At 31.9% G+C, this 18109-nt stretch overlaps 1 protein-coding gene across 1 annotated transcript in view; it reads left to right on the top strand.

Annotated features, from left to right (window-relative positions):
* The window catches only part of LOC145283686 (E3 ubiquitin-protein ligase TM129-like), a 34629-nt gene that overhangs the window by 4168 nt on the left and 12352 nt on the right, over positions 1 to 18109 (top strand). The window contains exon 2 of the mRNA XM_080132713.1: positions 16239 to 16716. Coding sequence (XP_079988839.1) covers positions 16239 to 16716 — 478 coding nt within the window. The remainder of the gene's footprint in view (positions 1 to 16238; positions 16717 to 18109) is intronic.

Raw genomic sequence — 18109 nt, 5'->3', positions numbered from 1 at the left:
GAACTAGTGGTGGGACGATGAATCGGAATCGTTAATCGTAAGAATCGTGTATTTTGGGAGGTATCGGAATCGCATCGTAAAAAAATACCTTAATTTTCCGATTCCTTCATTACGATTCTTTTAGTTTGATGTTGAAAAAAAGAAAAAAATGTCCTGATATTTCTAACCGCAAGAGAGAAATGTAGCATGTTATAAAAAGAAACCAAAGAAATTCATTATTAACAGGGCAATGCTTAGTGCCCCTCCCTTACAAGGTTCATTCATTCAGATCTATTGTAATCAAAACAACAAAAGAGTTAACTTGAAAAGAAGTATGCAGGGCTCTACATTGCGAGTAAAATTAAAAAAAATACGCTTATCTTTTTGGCGATTGTTTTTTTTTACTGACTAATCTTCTAATACTGAATGAAAATGCTTTTTCAACTTATATTTTCTTAAAATAAAACGAGCAAAGTCAAATTATTTAAACAGTAAAAGGTTTAATAGAACAATATACTTTTTTTTTCTTTTTTTAAAAGAAGGCTTTTGAAAGAAATATCTCTAAAATGAAATTGATCACGTTGTATTATTTCGCAAAGTTTTGACAGTAGTCGGCTTCTTTTGAAGTTTCAAAATAATCGACCCCATACCAATCTCTTCCAAACCTAAAGTTATTAAATAACCCCTTCGTTAATTTAAGGGTAATTAATTCAATTCAGTCAAGTTTTTTTTTTTAATTTCATTGAAATAAAATCCATTATTTTTTTTTTTTTTTTTCTCCAGAAAGATAAAACCCTGAATTTGATTATATTAAAAGCAGAATAATATAATCTTTTTTCTAGAATTTTAAATTGAAAATTAAAAGTGTTTTGCGCAGTTTTTTGCCGAACGAAAAAGAAATTAATATATATATCTTTAAAAGTTTTTGTAATCAATTAATTTTTATGTCTAAATAATATTTACAATTAATTAAATAATTTCAGTTTAAAAAGTATTTATAAATAGAATTTTACTTAAGACTTATAGTTTAGCAATATTGAACCGCATCAACCATGTGTGAATTGAACACAGTCAACCAAAAAAAAAATTCAAAAGAAAATGCATATTTGCATTTCATTATGTAAACTTTTATACATTGGTTTCAAAAATTAAATTCTATAAGTTTTTTTGTTAACTACCGGTTGGTACAATTTACCACCCCATCCCTTTATATTTTTTTCTTTTTGTCTTTTTTAGCGGATTATTTTCAATTAATTATCCAAATAAGTGACTAGCTATAAAACAAAATTTAATAGTAAATTATTTGTTTACAGATAAACTGAATTTTCTAATATGGCCCAAAGTCTAAAAAAAGTCTTGCATGGAAACGTTTTGAAGTTGATGAAGATGATGAGTCGAAAGCCATTTGCAAAGTCTGTCAAATTAAAATATCGCGAGGAATAAAACCATCTAACATGACCACAACTAACATGTTAAAACATTTAACTATGAAGCATCCAAATAAATTGGAGGAGCAAAATAAAAAAGAAAAGGAACAAAAAATTACCAACTAGTCACTCAGAGCAGTTTTATTAGTGAGGGTCGAAATCGCAGTGTCTTTTTCTTTTCTTTTTTTGCCTACGTCACCATCTAGGTGTCACCAATTTTTTTAACCCTCCTTAACTTCAAAGAGTAAATACAATATATACAACTAAAAAAATAATTTTTAAAAATGCTGATTCTATTCATGAAAAAGTCTTTTAACTAGAAATTAAAACTTAGGTAAAGATAGCTGACTGACTGCAACAGGAGCACTGGTTAACTACTGAACCACGTGGAAAGGTGTGGGGGAGAGGAAAAAAAGGAAATTAAATGATAATAAATTATGATAACCGTCTTTGAAAGCACTAAACTCCTAAAATTTACTTCTTTAAAATTTTAGGCGGCACTCCCCGGCGATTTTAAAGCACTCTCTCTCTCTCTCTCTCTCAAAAAAAAAAAAAAAAGATTTAATTTTTAAGTTTGGGAAAGATATATTTATTATAACCGAATTCCTGTATGAAGACTGGATATACTTTATTGGACATTAATTTGTGAGATAAGTAATTTTTCAATGTTTAATATGTTTTTAAAGTTTCAATTATCAATTAAATTTTTTTAATTGCGTTTATTTTTCAATTTATTTTAAAAAAACAGGGTTTTAAATGTATGTTTCAAGGTAACAAGCTTCGAAAGAAGTCTAATAAAAAAAAATCACTTAATTTTTAATTTCGACAACCCTGAGAATTTAATTATTAAAAAAATATTGAAATGTGACATTTTTTTATTTAACATTTCTATTAGTTCAATTAATTTTCTTTCAATAATTCATTTCACTCAACAAACTTCACCATTTTTTTTTTATCTTTTTCTGTAATTTTTGTAATTATGTTTGCTCAATTTTATCTAGTATTTCATTTGTTTTTTATAGTGGTATCATTTTTATATGTGTTCCTGTGATATACCCTATTTCAAAATTAGTTTGGCTAAACTTATTCTTCACGTTAGAAACAACGTGTAAAAACAATGAAAAAGTAAGAAAAAATAATAGGTGTTAACTACTCCTTGTGAATTATGGAGGTCTGAAGAACTGCCGTCACAAATACAACTATCAATAGCCAAACAAAAAATCGTTTTTGAAATTCCTTTAATTGTAACTTTTCGCTATACCTACCTTTTGGTATAAAACACAAAAACTTTCGATTAATGGTATTTCTCATATATGGTCATTAACTTTGGAAAGGTTATTTTGTATCTACGGCACCATGTCACGTGGTATATTGTTTTTTTTTTCATTACGCACGTTCATTTATAAATTATTAAATTAAATATTTATCTTTTTTATATTTAATTAGTATATATTTTCTTTCTCTTCCGCTATATTTTTTTTATTTAATTCATTAAATCTGTTAATTATGAGGACCAAAATAATGAATCGTGTGTATTTATTCTCTAATTTTCTTGTTTTTGTTCTGTTATATAAATTCTATTTTATTTGTTTTTTTCTCTAAAGGATAAATTCTATTTTCTTTGAGTTTTTTTTTTCTGTATTCCAATTAAGTAAAATAAATTTTCTCTAAAATAAATTTTGCTAATTTTTCCGTTTAGTTTACTATATAATAATTTCATTTAAACCAAAACACGACGGTATAGACATAAAATATCTCTTCCAAAGTTAGGGAACATATTTGGGAACTACCGACCATAAGTATAAAACTACCTGGTATATTTCAAAACAATAATACCCTAGGAATCGGAATCGTTCTTGGTATCGGAATCGTTAATCAATATTTTCCTGGAATCGGAATCGTATAAAAATTAGGAATCGTCCCAACACTAATAAGAACTGACGTACTCCTGTAAGATAAAAATCAGTTGTCTATTCTTTTTGATGATATCAGCAGCGAACCTAAGCCCAAATGTATGTCTTCACAGGACTGAGGAACAGCTACAAGTGGGGAGCTGCTCAGTGAAGCCAACTGGTGATATGAGGATACAATTTTGTTCACAGCATAAGCCAGGTCCAAGGCATAGAAATACCAGCTCACTACGTGTTGTATCTGGTTTTTTGTAGAGTGTCCCAGTTTAATATGCAGCTCCGTCAGTAAGGCATGTAGGTCATGCCATGGGACAATATTTGCATCCCATTGTGGGAGAAGAGAATCCTTTCGACAAACAACTAAAAGACCATTCCGGGCTAATGTGATGGTCTGACGGTATCTTTTCACATCCTTAATGCCATTTAGTTGCTTTGAAGGGCGAGTTCCTTGCATCAGATGTGCTTGTGTTCGTCTAAGGTCTGAGCACTTATTTTGAATTTCTTTCCCTATGGAATGGCTGGGAGATTCAAGAATCCCTTAATTATCTCCATTATTTAAACACGGCAGCCTCCTCCTGCAGCTACAAAAAGGAGAAGACCTGACATGTTGGATGCCTGTACTCAGGAGCATTATGGTTGACAAAATCAACAGGCAAGTTCGCTCTGCTCACAAGATGTTGGACAGAAGCCTGGAAACGGCAGACAGTTGACAGAAACGACGTTAATCTGGGGCTGGTTGAGAACTGGCCTGCACAGAGATTTTCGTAAGCTTGATCACAGGCCTTGCTATCAGTGAGGATAACAGGATGATGTTCTGACTGAATCAGATATGGGCCAAAATGTTTGTTCACTACAATGTTGTCATAGTATTTGCTTGAAGTTAGGTAAGTAATCACCATACCAGATGTTGTTGTTGGAATAAATGTGGATATAGCTTGGCAGATGTGTTGTGATCTACGTATTTATTGTGATTCATTATTGTTGTTGACAAGACGCACTCTGCCTCCTACAGTCCTTGTGATTATGTGTAGCAGCTATGGTTTAACTCCTACTACGTGGCCTGAATCCCAACGAGGCTCAATGCCAAATTTGTCAGCCTCATCATCGGGCATGGAGAGTTCCAAGTACTCACCCGGTCACACTGTGGTTTGTTGGGCTGGGACATGCAAAACATAAGCACGTCTGATCAGTCTTGTGTCAGGAGAGGATGTAGTAGCGCAATACCTGAATTGTGTGTCACCAATCCATATCTCAAACCTAGCAGGTCTCACTGACAGGTCATTAGTGTGCATGAATAGGACACCACCAATTATCTGAGATCCTCAATAACCAGGCCTTTAAAGAAGCACATTGTGTATCCTCTCTCCAGACTAAGCCTGGTCTCTCCAACCACATTGAGGGGAGATTATCCGTCTACTTGTCTGGCAGACTGGGAAGATTTTGTGATTTTAGTGCCCAGATGCTTGAGTGTTGAATCATATTCCAATGGCACTACTGTTCACAGTGATCCATACTGGATGATGATTTGAGAACAAGTCAATGTAGAGAGATTGTTAGGTTTTCACTCACCGTGAGGTTGTCATATTTTCATCCTCTATATGTAAATTGTTTAAGGTCTCGTGACAAGGGATTCCTCAACATCAAAGATGTAAAGGATCTGGCAAGCCTTGGTCAGATATCTATGGTCTGATTCAGGAAGGTAGATGCACTCATAGAAATAGTTTGTGGTGGGTCTCTTAGTCTGACTACACAGTGGACAAGTCTTCTATGCTTGAGTATATCGAAGTGGAGTAGAAAATGTCCGACTCAAAGACGCCTCATTTCCCAACTACTCTAATGTAAGGGAGATCTCTGGCTTAATTCAGTGTGCCTGATCTCAACTGCATCCCATAATGTTGCTCGACTAATTTAAGAAGGATTGGATGAAGTAGGTGTAACCAAGTGAGAACTATTAAATTCTCTAATGTAGAAGTGACTTCTTCGTCTTCTGTAGAAACATTGTCATGATGCCGTATATTGGTGTCTGTTTAGTAGGGAGTTGTGAATGAAGGCTGCAAGTCTCTGAAATAACCCTTCTGGGTGTTTGTCTGATTCAAGCCTTATGGAATCAAAGTCCAGGAAGTGAAAGCCATTAGTCTGGAAGCCATAATGTTGTCTCATGGTTTGCCAAACATTTATTAATGACGTGGAGTTTTTAACAATGGCACTCTATGATATGCTGGGGCAGTAATTTGCCACCTGTCACTTCACACATCATTTCCACAATATTATTTTTTTGGATAGCAGTGAGTCTGTTGACATCAGGTACTTCCATACCATCATTTGTGTAGCCTCGGTCTGGATGAACACATGACTTCTTTTTCCCAGTTTATTTCAAGGAATAGGGAATAGTTGCTATACTATCAAGATACAGAGAACATACAAGATTATTTCTCTATGCCTTAAAAGAGATAATCTGATTATTTCCCAGGCACTGCTTAGAGGCACATGCAGATATACTGAGATACACTTGAACAACTGGTATATATGGATAAAAGACGCTTTGATAGTCCAGTCTCATCATGATAATCTCTTCAGGCGATCGCCCAATTAGTTGGTGGGTAATATACTCCTTATTCAAAGAAAAAATATTCATTCTTTTTTCCCTTTTACTCCTTCGAAATAGCGAATGAGGGTAAATAAACCACTGCCACCATGCCAGTAAACAAAAGTATATCACACGAAACTGTTTGAAGGAACAAAGAGACTTTATTCTCAAGCATACACAATGAAACTCCAAACAAACTTCCAACCTAAATACAAAATGGAAGAGGCAAATGATAACTGTAAATAACATCGTCATGCTGACCGATATGTGGCCATAATTCAATACTCGTGCAGCTTAAAAAGGCTTTTTTTTTTTTAAAAAGTGTTTGTTTCATTTATCTAGAAATTTTGAAAATATATTTATTTATAAAAATGCGAAATATTGTTTTGAATTCTTATTAGATTATTCATACAACTGTTAAACTATTTTTCTCTTGCACATTCACCATTTTGTAACTGTAAAAAAATGTGATACGTTCATTGTTTATTTTTTCATGTCTTTGTAAATAAATATATTTTTAAAATATCTAAATAGTTTGCCAAAAATAAATAAATGTAAACTTATAAAATAGTTTATGTATTAAAAACAATATTTTGCAACCCAATCATTGTTTTTTCATGTTTTTGTAAATAAATATATTTTAAAACATAAATATATTAACGCAAAATGTCTTAATATTTTGCCCAAATATATAAGTAAGCAGTTTTAAAGAAAAGCGGAGGTATTGTTTCCATTTTGTGCTTCCATATTTCAATTGAGCTATGCAGGCGTCTTCTGTTGATGTATTTGAAAGTTAAGCTACAGTGCTATACCCAATTACCAGAATACCAGTCTTGATTGATTTTTTTTTTTTTTTTTGGTACTTTTGTATCTGTTATCGCACTGAAATAACAATGTTATTATTTAGAAAGCCATTTTTAGATAACTTAACATAGGGAGGGGAGGGTGTTTTGTAACTTTTCTATACTTAACAATTTAAACAAAAGATACCGTAAAAATTGAATTCAACTTGAAAATCCTAAAAAAAATATAGCACTGTCCATATGTATCAGGTTAAGGAAGAATGTGTGTGTGGTTTTAAACATTAACATTTTTTTTATTTTTTACTAATATTTGACCAGCATCATTAATTAACTAAACAATAAATTGTTTAATCATTAAAAGTCAATTTCAAATATTTGTATATATATAGGGTGGGGCAAAAAAAAAACCTCCCACATTCCACTTTTCAAAAAAATAGACAAGAAAATCCTTTATAAAAATTTTATTACATACTTAACAATGCTATATGATTACCATTTTGTGCAAACTATTTTTTAAGAATAATGTCTTTAAGATGCCCCCCCCCCCTTGAACTGCAATAAATTGCTGTAAGCATGTCCTAAAATTTTCCAGCGCCCTCTTAGTCATTTCTCTTGGAATTTCATTTATTGTTTTGCAAATGGCAGCTTTCAATGCATCAATGGTTGTTGGTCAGTGCTTGAACACCTCACTCTTAACATAACCCTGCAGAAAATAATCACAAGGTCAGGCGAACATACTGGGCATCCGATATCAGGATGTAAAGAAATCAAATGTGCTAGAAAAAATCCTTGCAAAACATCCATTGATTTTTTGCCGTATGGGCAGTTGCTCCATCTTGTTGAAACATACCGTTGCATTTTTTCCAAGATTCTTGAGTTTTAGCATCAAAAAGTTTTGCAGCATCTGCACATAACGAGCTGAGGTAACTGAAACCGTTTTTCCTCTTCCTCCAAAAAATAAGGACCCCAAACTCCAAAATTCGCACCTGCACACCACACTGTTACTTTCTCACTATGAAAAGGCCTTTCATGAAGCTCTCTTGGGTTACTTTCTGACCAGTAGCAAAAATTTTGCTCGTGTCTTCTTAGTTGGAAATGGTTTCTGAAACCTTAAGGTTGCAGTTACAGATTCTCCGTTGATGAGAAAATTTTCCACAATAAATGCACGTTTTTTTTTTCCTGTCCAAGCCATATCTAGGCATCAAAATTTAAACAATACGCCAGTTATTCTGCAAAACAAAATGGCAGTTTATTAATAACATGAATTTACTTAAACTGGGTGAATAACTGCAACAGCATCGCCATAGTAAGAATTTAAAAAGGGGGGGGGTTCTATATAGTAACAAATTTGCATAACAAAAATCAAATCGTATTATCTAAAAAGAAAGCACAAATGTTTTTGATTTGTTTTTATTTTATTTTTTTTTGTTTTTTTTTAAAGATGATGAACTTTAATGTTCTTTCTAAATGTTTTCTTCTATATAAATGGTATGCTTGTAGGATGATGTTTTCGAAATGTTTGTTTTAGCACAAACTAGGTACTTTGAATTTGAATGAAAGTAGTCATTATACGAAAATGAATGATTTCTTTTTCAAACAAATTTTAATGAACAATATCTCTAAGAAAATTGATAACTATAAGAAAAAAAAATTTTTTATTTACAAATACGTAATAAATGAAAATCATTAAAATGTATAATTTTTAAGTCATTTTTTGACAACTTTAAGAACTTGAATTGCACACTGTTCTGAGTGGAAGTCTTCAAAAATGAAAACAGAAATTGTCCTCAAAAAATAAAATGCACAAGTATTTGTTTTGTTAGTACTTGTTAAGATACAGTCAACAGATTGATTTTTTATGAATATGTTGTTTTAAGCAAAAACAATATTATGTATTAATTGTCTTGCTGAAAATAGTAATATATCCAAAAATTAAGAAAAATCATTGAGTAGAAATTTATTCCTAGTTAAAAGTAATTTTTATGAAAAATTTGGGTAAAATCGCATTTTTCTTAGACGTTATAGAATAAGCAGTAAGAGGCTACACACAGGGTACATGACTTTGAAAGTAATATTTTAGATTACTTGTGTCATGGCTGCAATATTTGTTGCCTATAGCGAGACATTTTTTTTTTTTTTTACTAAAAACATTAGTAATTATTCTACTTGATGGATTTTCATAATTTTTTGATATATTACTATTTTCGACATGCTAATTAAGTACATAATATTGTTTTTTGCTTTAGTCCACACCCCACACCCTACCTAAGCTAACCTAAAAATAACATTAAGTTTTAGGTTTAGATCAGAAAATATCGATTTTATTTGGTTCAGTTCAAATTCTGTAGAAACACCAGAATATCAATTGGGAAATAATTTCTCACTAAAATTAAAGTCTATAAGCCAAAGACGAGTATTACTGTTTATGTGTGCCTCAAACACAACGATAAGATATTTTTATTGGTTGTTGTTTTCGCCTTTGTCCTGAACTTTAATTTTCTAAGTATTGACGTTTTGCATAGTGTGTGCTTCTCTTCCAACATAATAAGATAGTGCAACAGATTTTTTATGTCATCAGTCTTTGTGTACTTATTCCTACTTCACTCTACATTATTCACAGCTGGTGAATACCACCCACCAACCCCTCCACCACTTCAGTTGCACAATCACCTGCTTTCACTGTTGTCAACTGTGTGTTCCACGTCAACACCACTTTTTTCTGCTAACAGTAAATATCAAAAACTGGCAGAGATAAAGGTTTGCTAAGAAGTGCCAAAAAAAATGATGGCAAAAAGTGAAATGGCAGTTGTTTTGCTAGTAAGGAAGAGGGCGGGGGGCTATTGTTAACAAGCAAAATAATATGCCCAGAATAATCAGTGACTTATATCACCCCCCCCTACACACACACTAAGTAATTTCTCCATCATCGCAGGTTACCATTATGCAGGATTGCTATCAGCAGTCACATCATGATGCACTACTTAATGGTATCCACATATCTAGACTGATTATTTACTTCCCACCACAGGAGATATGATAAGTGGTCGGAGGGTAAGTAGAGTTAGTGCCTCTAAAGGAGAAGCACTCTGGCTCTGCAAAAAGCACCTGGGCAGCCCCGGCGATATTCCCTGGTTAGAGTGCTTCAGGCGGTAAACAAACTTACTCATCTCAAAGAGAGGAGGGTGGACCTCTTAGGACTACCCAGAACCATACCTTAGCATGACAGGCCACAATCAATCACAATGGTCTGTCTGTCTTCAGTCGAACTGATTTGCAAGAATGAATCCTTGGCATGGTAAGAATGGTGTCTCACACTTTCACGGTAAGACTGCAAACATTAAGACATGTATTAAGACTTTATTGTCAAGCAAAACTTTGACAATAAAAATATCTATTTAACAGTTATACATACCGTGCCAAAATTAGACTGGCAAAGTGTCTGATGTTTTTGATGATGGCTTGTTCTTTTTCAATCTGAAGTATGGTCCTGTGCAATTCTATGATAGAAAGTACACCTTCCCAGGCTTTAAGAAGGGGGGGGGCTAGTTTATTTTTTAACTGCCTGGAGCAGCCCTATCAAGAAATGCTAATGGGACTGCTCAATCTTTTTTAATCTTGCCTGATCTTATGTTTAACCTCTTGGAGAAGTTAATTAAATACTTAGCAATCATCATGAATGTAACACAGACACAAACCTATCTGGCACAGGGGCCTTTAGGTCTTTTGACCAGATAAAGAAATGGTGTTTTGGCAAATGGGTCAGAATGTAGATAGTTAATAGAATAGAAAAAGACTGAACAATGACACTCTGGTAAAATTGCCAGAGAGTGTGACTTGATGTGTCTGCGCCATGAGAACATCTCTTGAAAATAATTTTTTGTCCTTGTACAGCACTACCAGCTTCCCAGTTGTAAATGGTAGGCATATCATCTTCATTGAAGAGGTTGATGCGTCATTTGCTTGACCAATCTTACACATCATTAATTCTCTCCAGAGAATTATCTTGGCTGAGGTTACTGTCATGCTGAAATTGAACACTTATATAAAAGGAGCGAATAATACATGTTTATATATAAAAATATAAAATGTATTTATTTAGCAATACACATGGCCGTTGAAACGCTTTGGATAATCACAGATTTCAAGGGGTTTCTGCTAAAATAGTCATATTTTAAAAACCAAAGCACTTTAAGTCTTCAAAATACCACCGTTTTGTTCAGAAATGAATATACTTTCAAATGAATTAGTAAATAATAACATACATTATATATTTTTAGAGTTTTAAGCAAATAAAGTGATAAAAATGTGAGCATCATAAAACAGCATTTACGGTAAGTTTTTGTAACGACCCCCCCACCCCCGATTTCTAAACATTCATACCGTGTTTCTGTAAAGAATTTTTTAATGAAATTTGGAAATTAGCCAAAAGAGATGTCATTTTTAATAATTTTGAGTGTCCAAAATTCATTTCACCACTCGTTTTTTTGTTGTGTTAAAAAAAGATTTCAAAATGGTGAGTATTGAAAATTTTGAAAAAAAATTTCTTCAGACACTCACTATTAAATAAAACAATCTTTTTACTATGTTTATTCGTTAAAAAGATGATTGGACAGTGTTTTCCCTAGTGGTACGTAGCAATTTAAAAACATAATATCCGAAAAAATCGTTATGAATTTGAATCAAGACTTCTGTAGTATTAGTGATAGTAGCTGTATCAGCAGCAGCAGCGATAACATGGTGTAAACAGACGTTTGTTTTTGTTGTTTATTTTTATTCCAAATCGAATTTTTTAAATTGAAAATCTGGTTATAAAAAAAATTCTTACATGTTAGAGCTATTTTGTTATCAACCATACAAATATTTAAAAAAATTGGGTAGTAGTAAATTAAAAAATATTTTAACAAGCGAAAATGTGAAATATGATGTTTTGGTTCACATGTACGATTACGAACAGTAACACACTTCTAATTTTCGTCCTTTAAAAAATGTTTTCAGTGAATTATTATCAAATGGAAACTAATCTACCCAATTATTAAAAGAAAAAATTTTTTTAATAATCAATATTTAAACATTTGTAGGAGGTGCTCAGTTAAAAAATAACAATGGTAGGAAAGGACATAAAATGTAATTAAAAATCAAAATAACATTAATTCAAATTTTTTAACAACTTGTCAGCTTTAGCAAAAACTTGTTTCTTTTTTTATATTAAAATAGAATTTAAATACTTGATATTTTTCCAAGCATCATGTTTTCTGTTAGAGGGAGGTCACTTTTTTAAATAACATTTATTTTTGTCTGTTTGTCATAATTCTTGTAAAGTTTCACAATGGGTATCAAACACCCTCTTCAAAAAAAACGCTTAATTCTATGTCTAATCCTAGGTACGAGTGGCAAGCCTCCTCCTAAAACCTTTAGCCTTAACAATAACGCTAAGTACAAGTGGCAGAGATCCCCACTAAACAAACTTCCCCTGTGAGCTCATATAAACGTAAAAAAAAGCATAAAAACGTTTGAAGAAAAGTGCACATAATCAATTTCCCACCCACCCCCAAAAAAATAAATTGGTCAACTGTCCTAAAACGCTAGGATCGTCTTGAAATGGTGAATTATTTTACATTTATGTGAAACCAACCCCCACTCTAAATTCTAAAATTGTTTTGTTTCTATCAAGTCTTCAGGATGTTCACACATAATTTTCCTTAGCCCTATCATTAACCTAAAGTCAGAATGACAACCTCCCTACCTTATCATAATTGCACAAAGACCCTCTTAAAACCATGCATAATCGCCTTTTAGAAAACAAACAAAAAAAAACACCCAGGATTTATCTATCATAGGAAAAGGAGGGGGGTAACTGCCCTAAAGCACTCAAATGATACAAAATGGGAAATCATTTTACATTAAATTCTAAAATAATTTTTGTTTATCTTTTATTAAAGTTTTTCAAGTTGTTCACATGCAATTGTCTATAAAGGTAGAATCACATATTTTGGAGAGGTGGTCAGATGGGGAGGGGTAGCAGAAAGTATTAATCTACAATAATACCAAAGAAATATTGCAATATATTCATTTTTAACCAATCCTAGATTTCGATTTTGGCACATAAAAATGCATTACAACTAAACTTTGAGTTCTCTAACTTTTCTTCTAATGAATACATGGCATTTTTAAGCAATCGCAGCATATTTATGTGAATTTACTGCAGATTATTTGGAAACCATTCATTTCTGGAGATTTTCAGCAGCATATTCAGATTCCTTGCACAAAAATACAGTTATATGGCAAATTTCATTGCTTAGTCTTGTGTTTTAACAAAGATATAGCATTTTTACTGAAAAAGTAGTGCAAAAAATGTGACAAAACGCATATGGTCTTAAAGAGGGGAAAATATCCAAACATGCAAGGCATAAAAATAGTCATAACTTCCTTGATTTTAATTGGATTTTAAAAATTTAAAAAGAATCTTTCTTAGCTTATCCAGCTCTTTCTATATATACTATATGTTTTTTTGGTGGGGGTGGATTTGTTGGAACAGTTCTTGTACTATCTGTTCCATAAATGAGGAAATTCCAAATATTTAGAGTTCTAGATAATGCTGGGTAAAGCTGCTGATCTGTTTTATTTAACTAGGATTAAAGTGTAATATCTGTTCTATTACATTTCATAAGTTGTCCTAAAGAAATCCTTCTAGATTGAAACCATTTTTATTTTTTGTCCGATTCCAAAGTGTTTTCTTTTGGTGAGTTCCCGACATTAAAAACCGACCTTGTGTCTGACTCTGTCCTTGTGGGGAGATAATTTAATAAGAACTTTACTGATGAAAATAACATTTGCCTTCTCATAGTCAGGATAAGAAGAAAATTTTTGTTTTCTTTAATTAATTCTGTTTAATTTTTTTTTAATTTAATGAGTTGCTACTTATCAAAGGCAAAAGCTAATCAATGATAATGGTTAATGATGAAGAGTATTATGGTTAAGTTTGATTACATATATATTTGGAACAAATTTTGATAAGTATTTGTTGACATTGAATTTGAAGATGGCCATGTTGTAGTTTGAAGGTAAGCAATGATAATGTATTTCACATATTAAAGCTTTATTTTTCCACAGTTTGAAAGTTATTTTTGTTTTTTGTTTTTTTCACAATTTGAAACCTTCATTTTTTTCCACAAATTGGAAGTTTTATTTTTTTCCATGGATTGGAAGCTCTATTTATTTATTTATTTATTTTATTTTATTTTTTTTGTCACAGATTGAAAATTAAGTTTCTTTTTTTTTCTACGGATTGGAAGTTTTTGTAAGAAATTCTAGAGACACATGTAAAAAGAAGTTTTTTGGGGGGTTTTTTTGGGGTTTTTTTTTTTTCAGTTCTGTTAGAAAAACGAGTTCTTGCTGTGAATGTCTTATAAGTAAGAACCAGAGATCGGAACTCAATCAAAAAACTTCTTTGGAAATAACAATAGAGTAAAGAGATTAAAAAAAATAGCAACATCTCTTTCTTTTGTGAGAAAAGATTTAGAGAAGAGATCATTCCTCACTAGATTACTAAGTCAATTTTATACTCTGTCAAGACAAGAAATGGTGTTCTGAGCAGCATTTTCTTAAATATGGTAGCAGTACTCTGTTATAAGATGTATTTTACTCTTATACAGGTGGAGGATTGATTTTTTCAGCAACCTTGGTAACAGATTGAATATTTCTTCCCTTCTAGATCTGGAATGAAAATCAGTTCTATGAGCTTAGCAAAATAAGGAACTTCCTCAAGGAAAGAGCCATCCATTTTGATGGGAGAAAAACAAAGGTTCAAGCCTTCGAGGGGGGGGGGCGGTCAGCAGTTTGGTTTTAGAGGCGCTAAAAGTAACAGGTCATTTTTCACCCATTTTTCAATTAACTACAAATGAAATTACACTATATCAGCGAAATTCAGAATGTTTAGTATTAAATTCCAAGGCAAATTAATGGTCTCTACTTAATGTTACAGCAATGAATATGTCCAAAAATTATGAAAAACAATAAGGTGAAAAAAAAATTATTAAAGAAAAAAATTTTTGGACAAAAATTAGTGGAAATAAAATACTTCTCTAAAAAACACTGGAGAATTTGCAAGGGAGGTAAATGTTATGTAATTATTGGAATTTTTTATTTTATTTTAATAAATTGTGCATTTTGCCTTGTTTTTAGTATAACTAAAGTTATTTCCCTTGTAATTATGTCATGTCTTCCTAAAGGAATATGGTGATTGTTTTTTCACAATAAAGATTCAAAACTCATGTTTTTTTTAAATAATGCGATAATATATAAGTACTTCTGGCATGACAATTAAGTAGATATCATTGCTTTTAGTTGAAATTGAAACAAAAAATTAGTGGATACCATTGTTTTTTTTTGGGGGGGGGGGTATAAAAAAAAATTTTTTTTTTTCGAATGTCATTATAGTATATATAGTGCAGTCGCACCAAATTTATTTTATAAAAAAAAAAAAAAAAAAAAAAGCAATATTTCTGTAAAATAATTTTTTTTATTAATCACATTCAACCATTGTACTGATCAGGTATTAAAATATCATTAGATGCATCTTGCAGGTAAGAAGAGTAGAAAGTAGACCTTGGTTTTACTTTCAATAGCCTTGTTGTAACACTGGCGCCGTATGCTTTTTTAGTGTCCTCTCATTTCATAAGTATGTTTCTGGCAAAAAGGGAAGAATTGTTGTTTTCTGAATTGGAATTTGTCTCGTACTTGGCTAGTTTTTTTGTTTTTTTTTACTTTGAAGTTATTTATTTATTATTTATTTATTTTAATTTTATTTTTTAACTCCTTACATCAAATGTCTTCATGCCTTGTTAGGAGCATTTTCATAAAAAAAAGATTTTTTTAAATCTAGCAAGGATGTGAGTTCTTTGCTTTTTAACAGAATTTTGCATTCTTTCTAATCTTGAGAAAAACAAATTTTCACTTAAATTAAGCCTCCCATGGTTATGAATTCTTCATTTTTTTTTTTGTCAAATCGCTAGTTTTCATTTCTCTTTTTACATTCTGTCTGGCATTTTATCTTTTTTTCTTCTTCTCTTCTTGCCTAGATTCTCCCCGAAAATTTTAATCAAAAAAATAAAATCATCTTAAGAGAAAAGCAGAGTTCACAAATGAGAAGAAAGAAGACAGGAAACCATTCTTTAAAGAAACAAAAAAAAAATGACTTGTTTCATTAGAGAATGGTTTCCTGTCTCCTTCCTCTCATATGTGAACTCTGTTTTTGTCTTAAGTTGATTATAATTTTTTTTATGCTGCTCCTTTTCACACACATACACACAAGAAATTTGTCTTGATTTTAGCTTTTTTGCTCACATCAGAAATGATGTTGGCTAAGTGGTTAACAACATGGACTGACAACCTGGGCGTGCCAAGTTCAAATCGCATTCATTCCACAGAAACACTTTAATCAAAACTCACACTTCACCTTGTGTCTTACCTCCTGGAGGGGGGAGGTAAATAAACACATTGTTTAATAAATTGAGCCTCTTTGTTCCTCTTTTAGGCTACTACATTGGCTTTGGGTGTTGCCTCCAACAAGAAAATATTTTCGACTGGGATGACCTGCAAGCAGAGTGGAAAATTTATCTTTGTTTTGCCTTTCTCTGCCCAATCACGACAATCTCAATCTTTTACTATTGGTCTTTAAATCACTGGGAACATCATCCGATTGTCAAGCATCTTGGGTACCTTGCTGCGGAGGGAAGCACCTGGAAGGACGTGGCAGATTCTATCAATCAAGAATTCCGACGAATAGACAAGTTTACCTCTGGTCCCCACAGTAGGCAAGTAATCGTCACCGATTCTTGGGTAATGATGACCTCTACTTATCATGTCTATGTGGCTCATCAGAACGATATTGATCTGACCCTGTCGGGTACAGAAGAACATGATTTATCTTACGACACTACACTGTCAACTGTTCAGTATTTAAACATCACAGTTACTCCAATCAATCCTGCTATCAAGCCATTCACGATCAGGTAAGAATCGTACTAGTTTGCAACTCAATTTTTAAAAAGAATCATTGAATAATTTTTGACCAAAAAAAAGAGTAAAGTGTTTATTTTAATTGTTTTGGGGTTATATTGAAGATGGTGGCTCACAAATTTTATCAACTAGTTTAGTCTAATTCTTTTTTTTTTTTTTTTCAAGTACTGATAGGCAGATGAATCCACCATATTGTTTGATTTTCGTTTGTTTGACTTTGTTTCTTACAAAACAAACATATCCTACCATTAACCCTAATCTGGGTGGTAATAATTTTTGATAAACACTTTGATTTTTATTATTTGTTAAATAATTGATTGATGTTTAAAACAAGAAAAGAAATCTGCAAAAAATAAGATAAATTAATATGAGAGATTAATTTGTGTTGTCATCGTTTCGAAAATCGGACAAAATTGTTTAATATAATTTGGAAGCCAACTGCTTCAATATAACCATTTATTGTTTACACATGCGTTTGGAATAAAAAGAAGTTTTTCAAATAATTAAGTCTATTTTTAAGCTTTGTGAACTATTAATCGGCAGTGTCTAATAGAAGAGCTATGTTTTCTAGAAAGCTAGTAGTCGTAAAAGATTGCCCTACATGCAGAGCTGTGAAGTCTGTAACGCAAACGTGATATCAACTGAAACCTATTCTTTCTCAAGTAATTATCTGTATTAGCAGCTGTTATTGAAATTCCATGGTTGCTTTATTCATCTGTATAATTTACTGTTAACAATATAAGGAAAAAAATGTCTTTTTTTTATCTCATAAAAATAATTACCATTGTCACTTTAATGTTTTTTTTTTTAATTGGGAATCACTACTTATCAAGGCCAAAAGATAAGGGTTAATGAATCTAAGATGGTAGTGTAGTAATCATTAATCATCTAAATTGGATAGAATTTAATTATTTATGGGCATGGCTCAAGAAGAACTTGTTTATACTAGATTTGAAGGCTACTATGTTGTATTCAACCGGGAAGCAGGTCAGCAGAACAGTGTTCCACAGGTGGGCAGTTCTGGGAAAGCAGGTCTGTTCATGGGATCTGTGTTAGGCACAGATTAAGAAAAATGTCTTCTTTTTTTTTTTATCTCATAAAAATAATTGTCATTGTCACTTAAATATGCTTTAAATAAAACCAACTTTTCTTTTTAATCGATTTATTTTGTTTATATAACTTGTTAGAAATTCAAATTGTAACAATTTGTACCTTTTTTAAAATAATGTTCTCTTTATTATTGTAAAACAAAACTGTTCCTATTTAATTTGCTTTCTCATGAGAGCAAAGTCAGACAGAAGGTCAGGGTTTTTTTTTGGGGGGGGGGTAATGTGGAGAAAATTCAGCTCCCCAAAAATGGGGAACTCTGGATTGGAATAAAACTTT

This window comes from Euprymna scolopes, chromosome 8, assembly GCF_053919585.1.
Source record: "Euprymna scolopes isolate OS-2025 chromosome 8, ASM5391958v1, whole genome shotgun sequence".
In the NCBI taxonomy this organism is placed as follows: Eukaryota; Metazoa; Mollusca; class Cephalopoda; order Sepiida; family Sepiolidae; genus Euprymna; species Euprymna scolopes.
The sequence above is the reverse complement of the archived record's forward strand: the minus strand, read 5'-3'. Positions and strand labels throughout refer to the sequence as shown.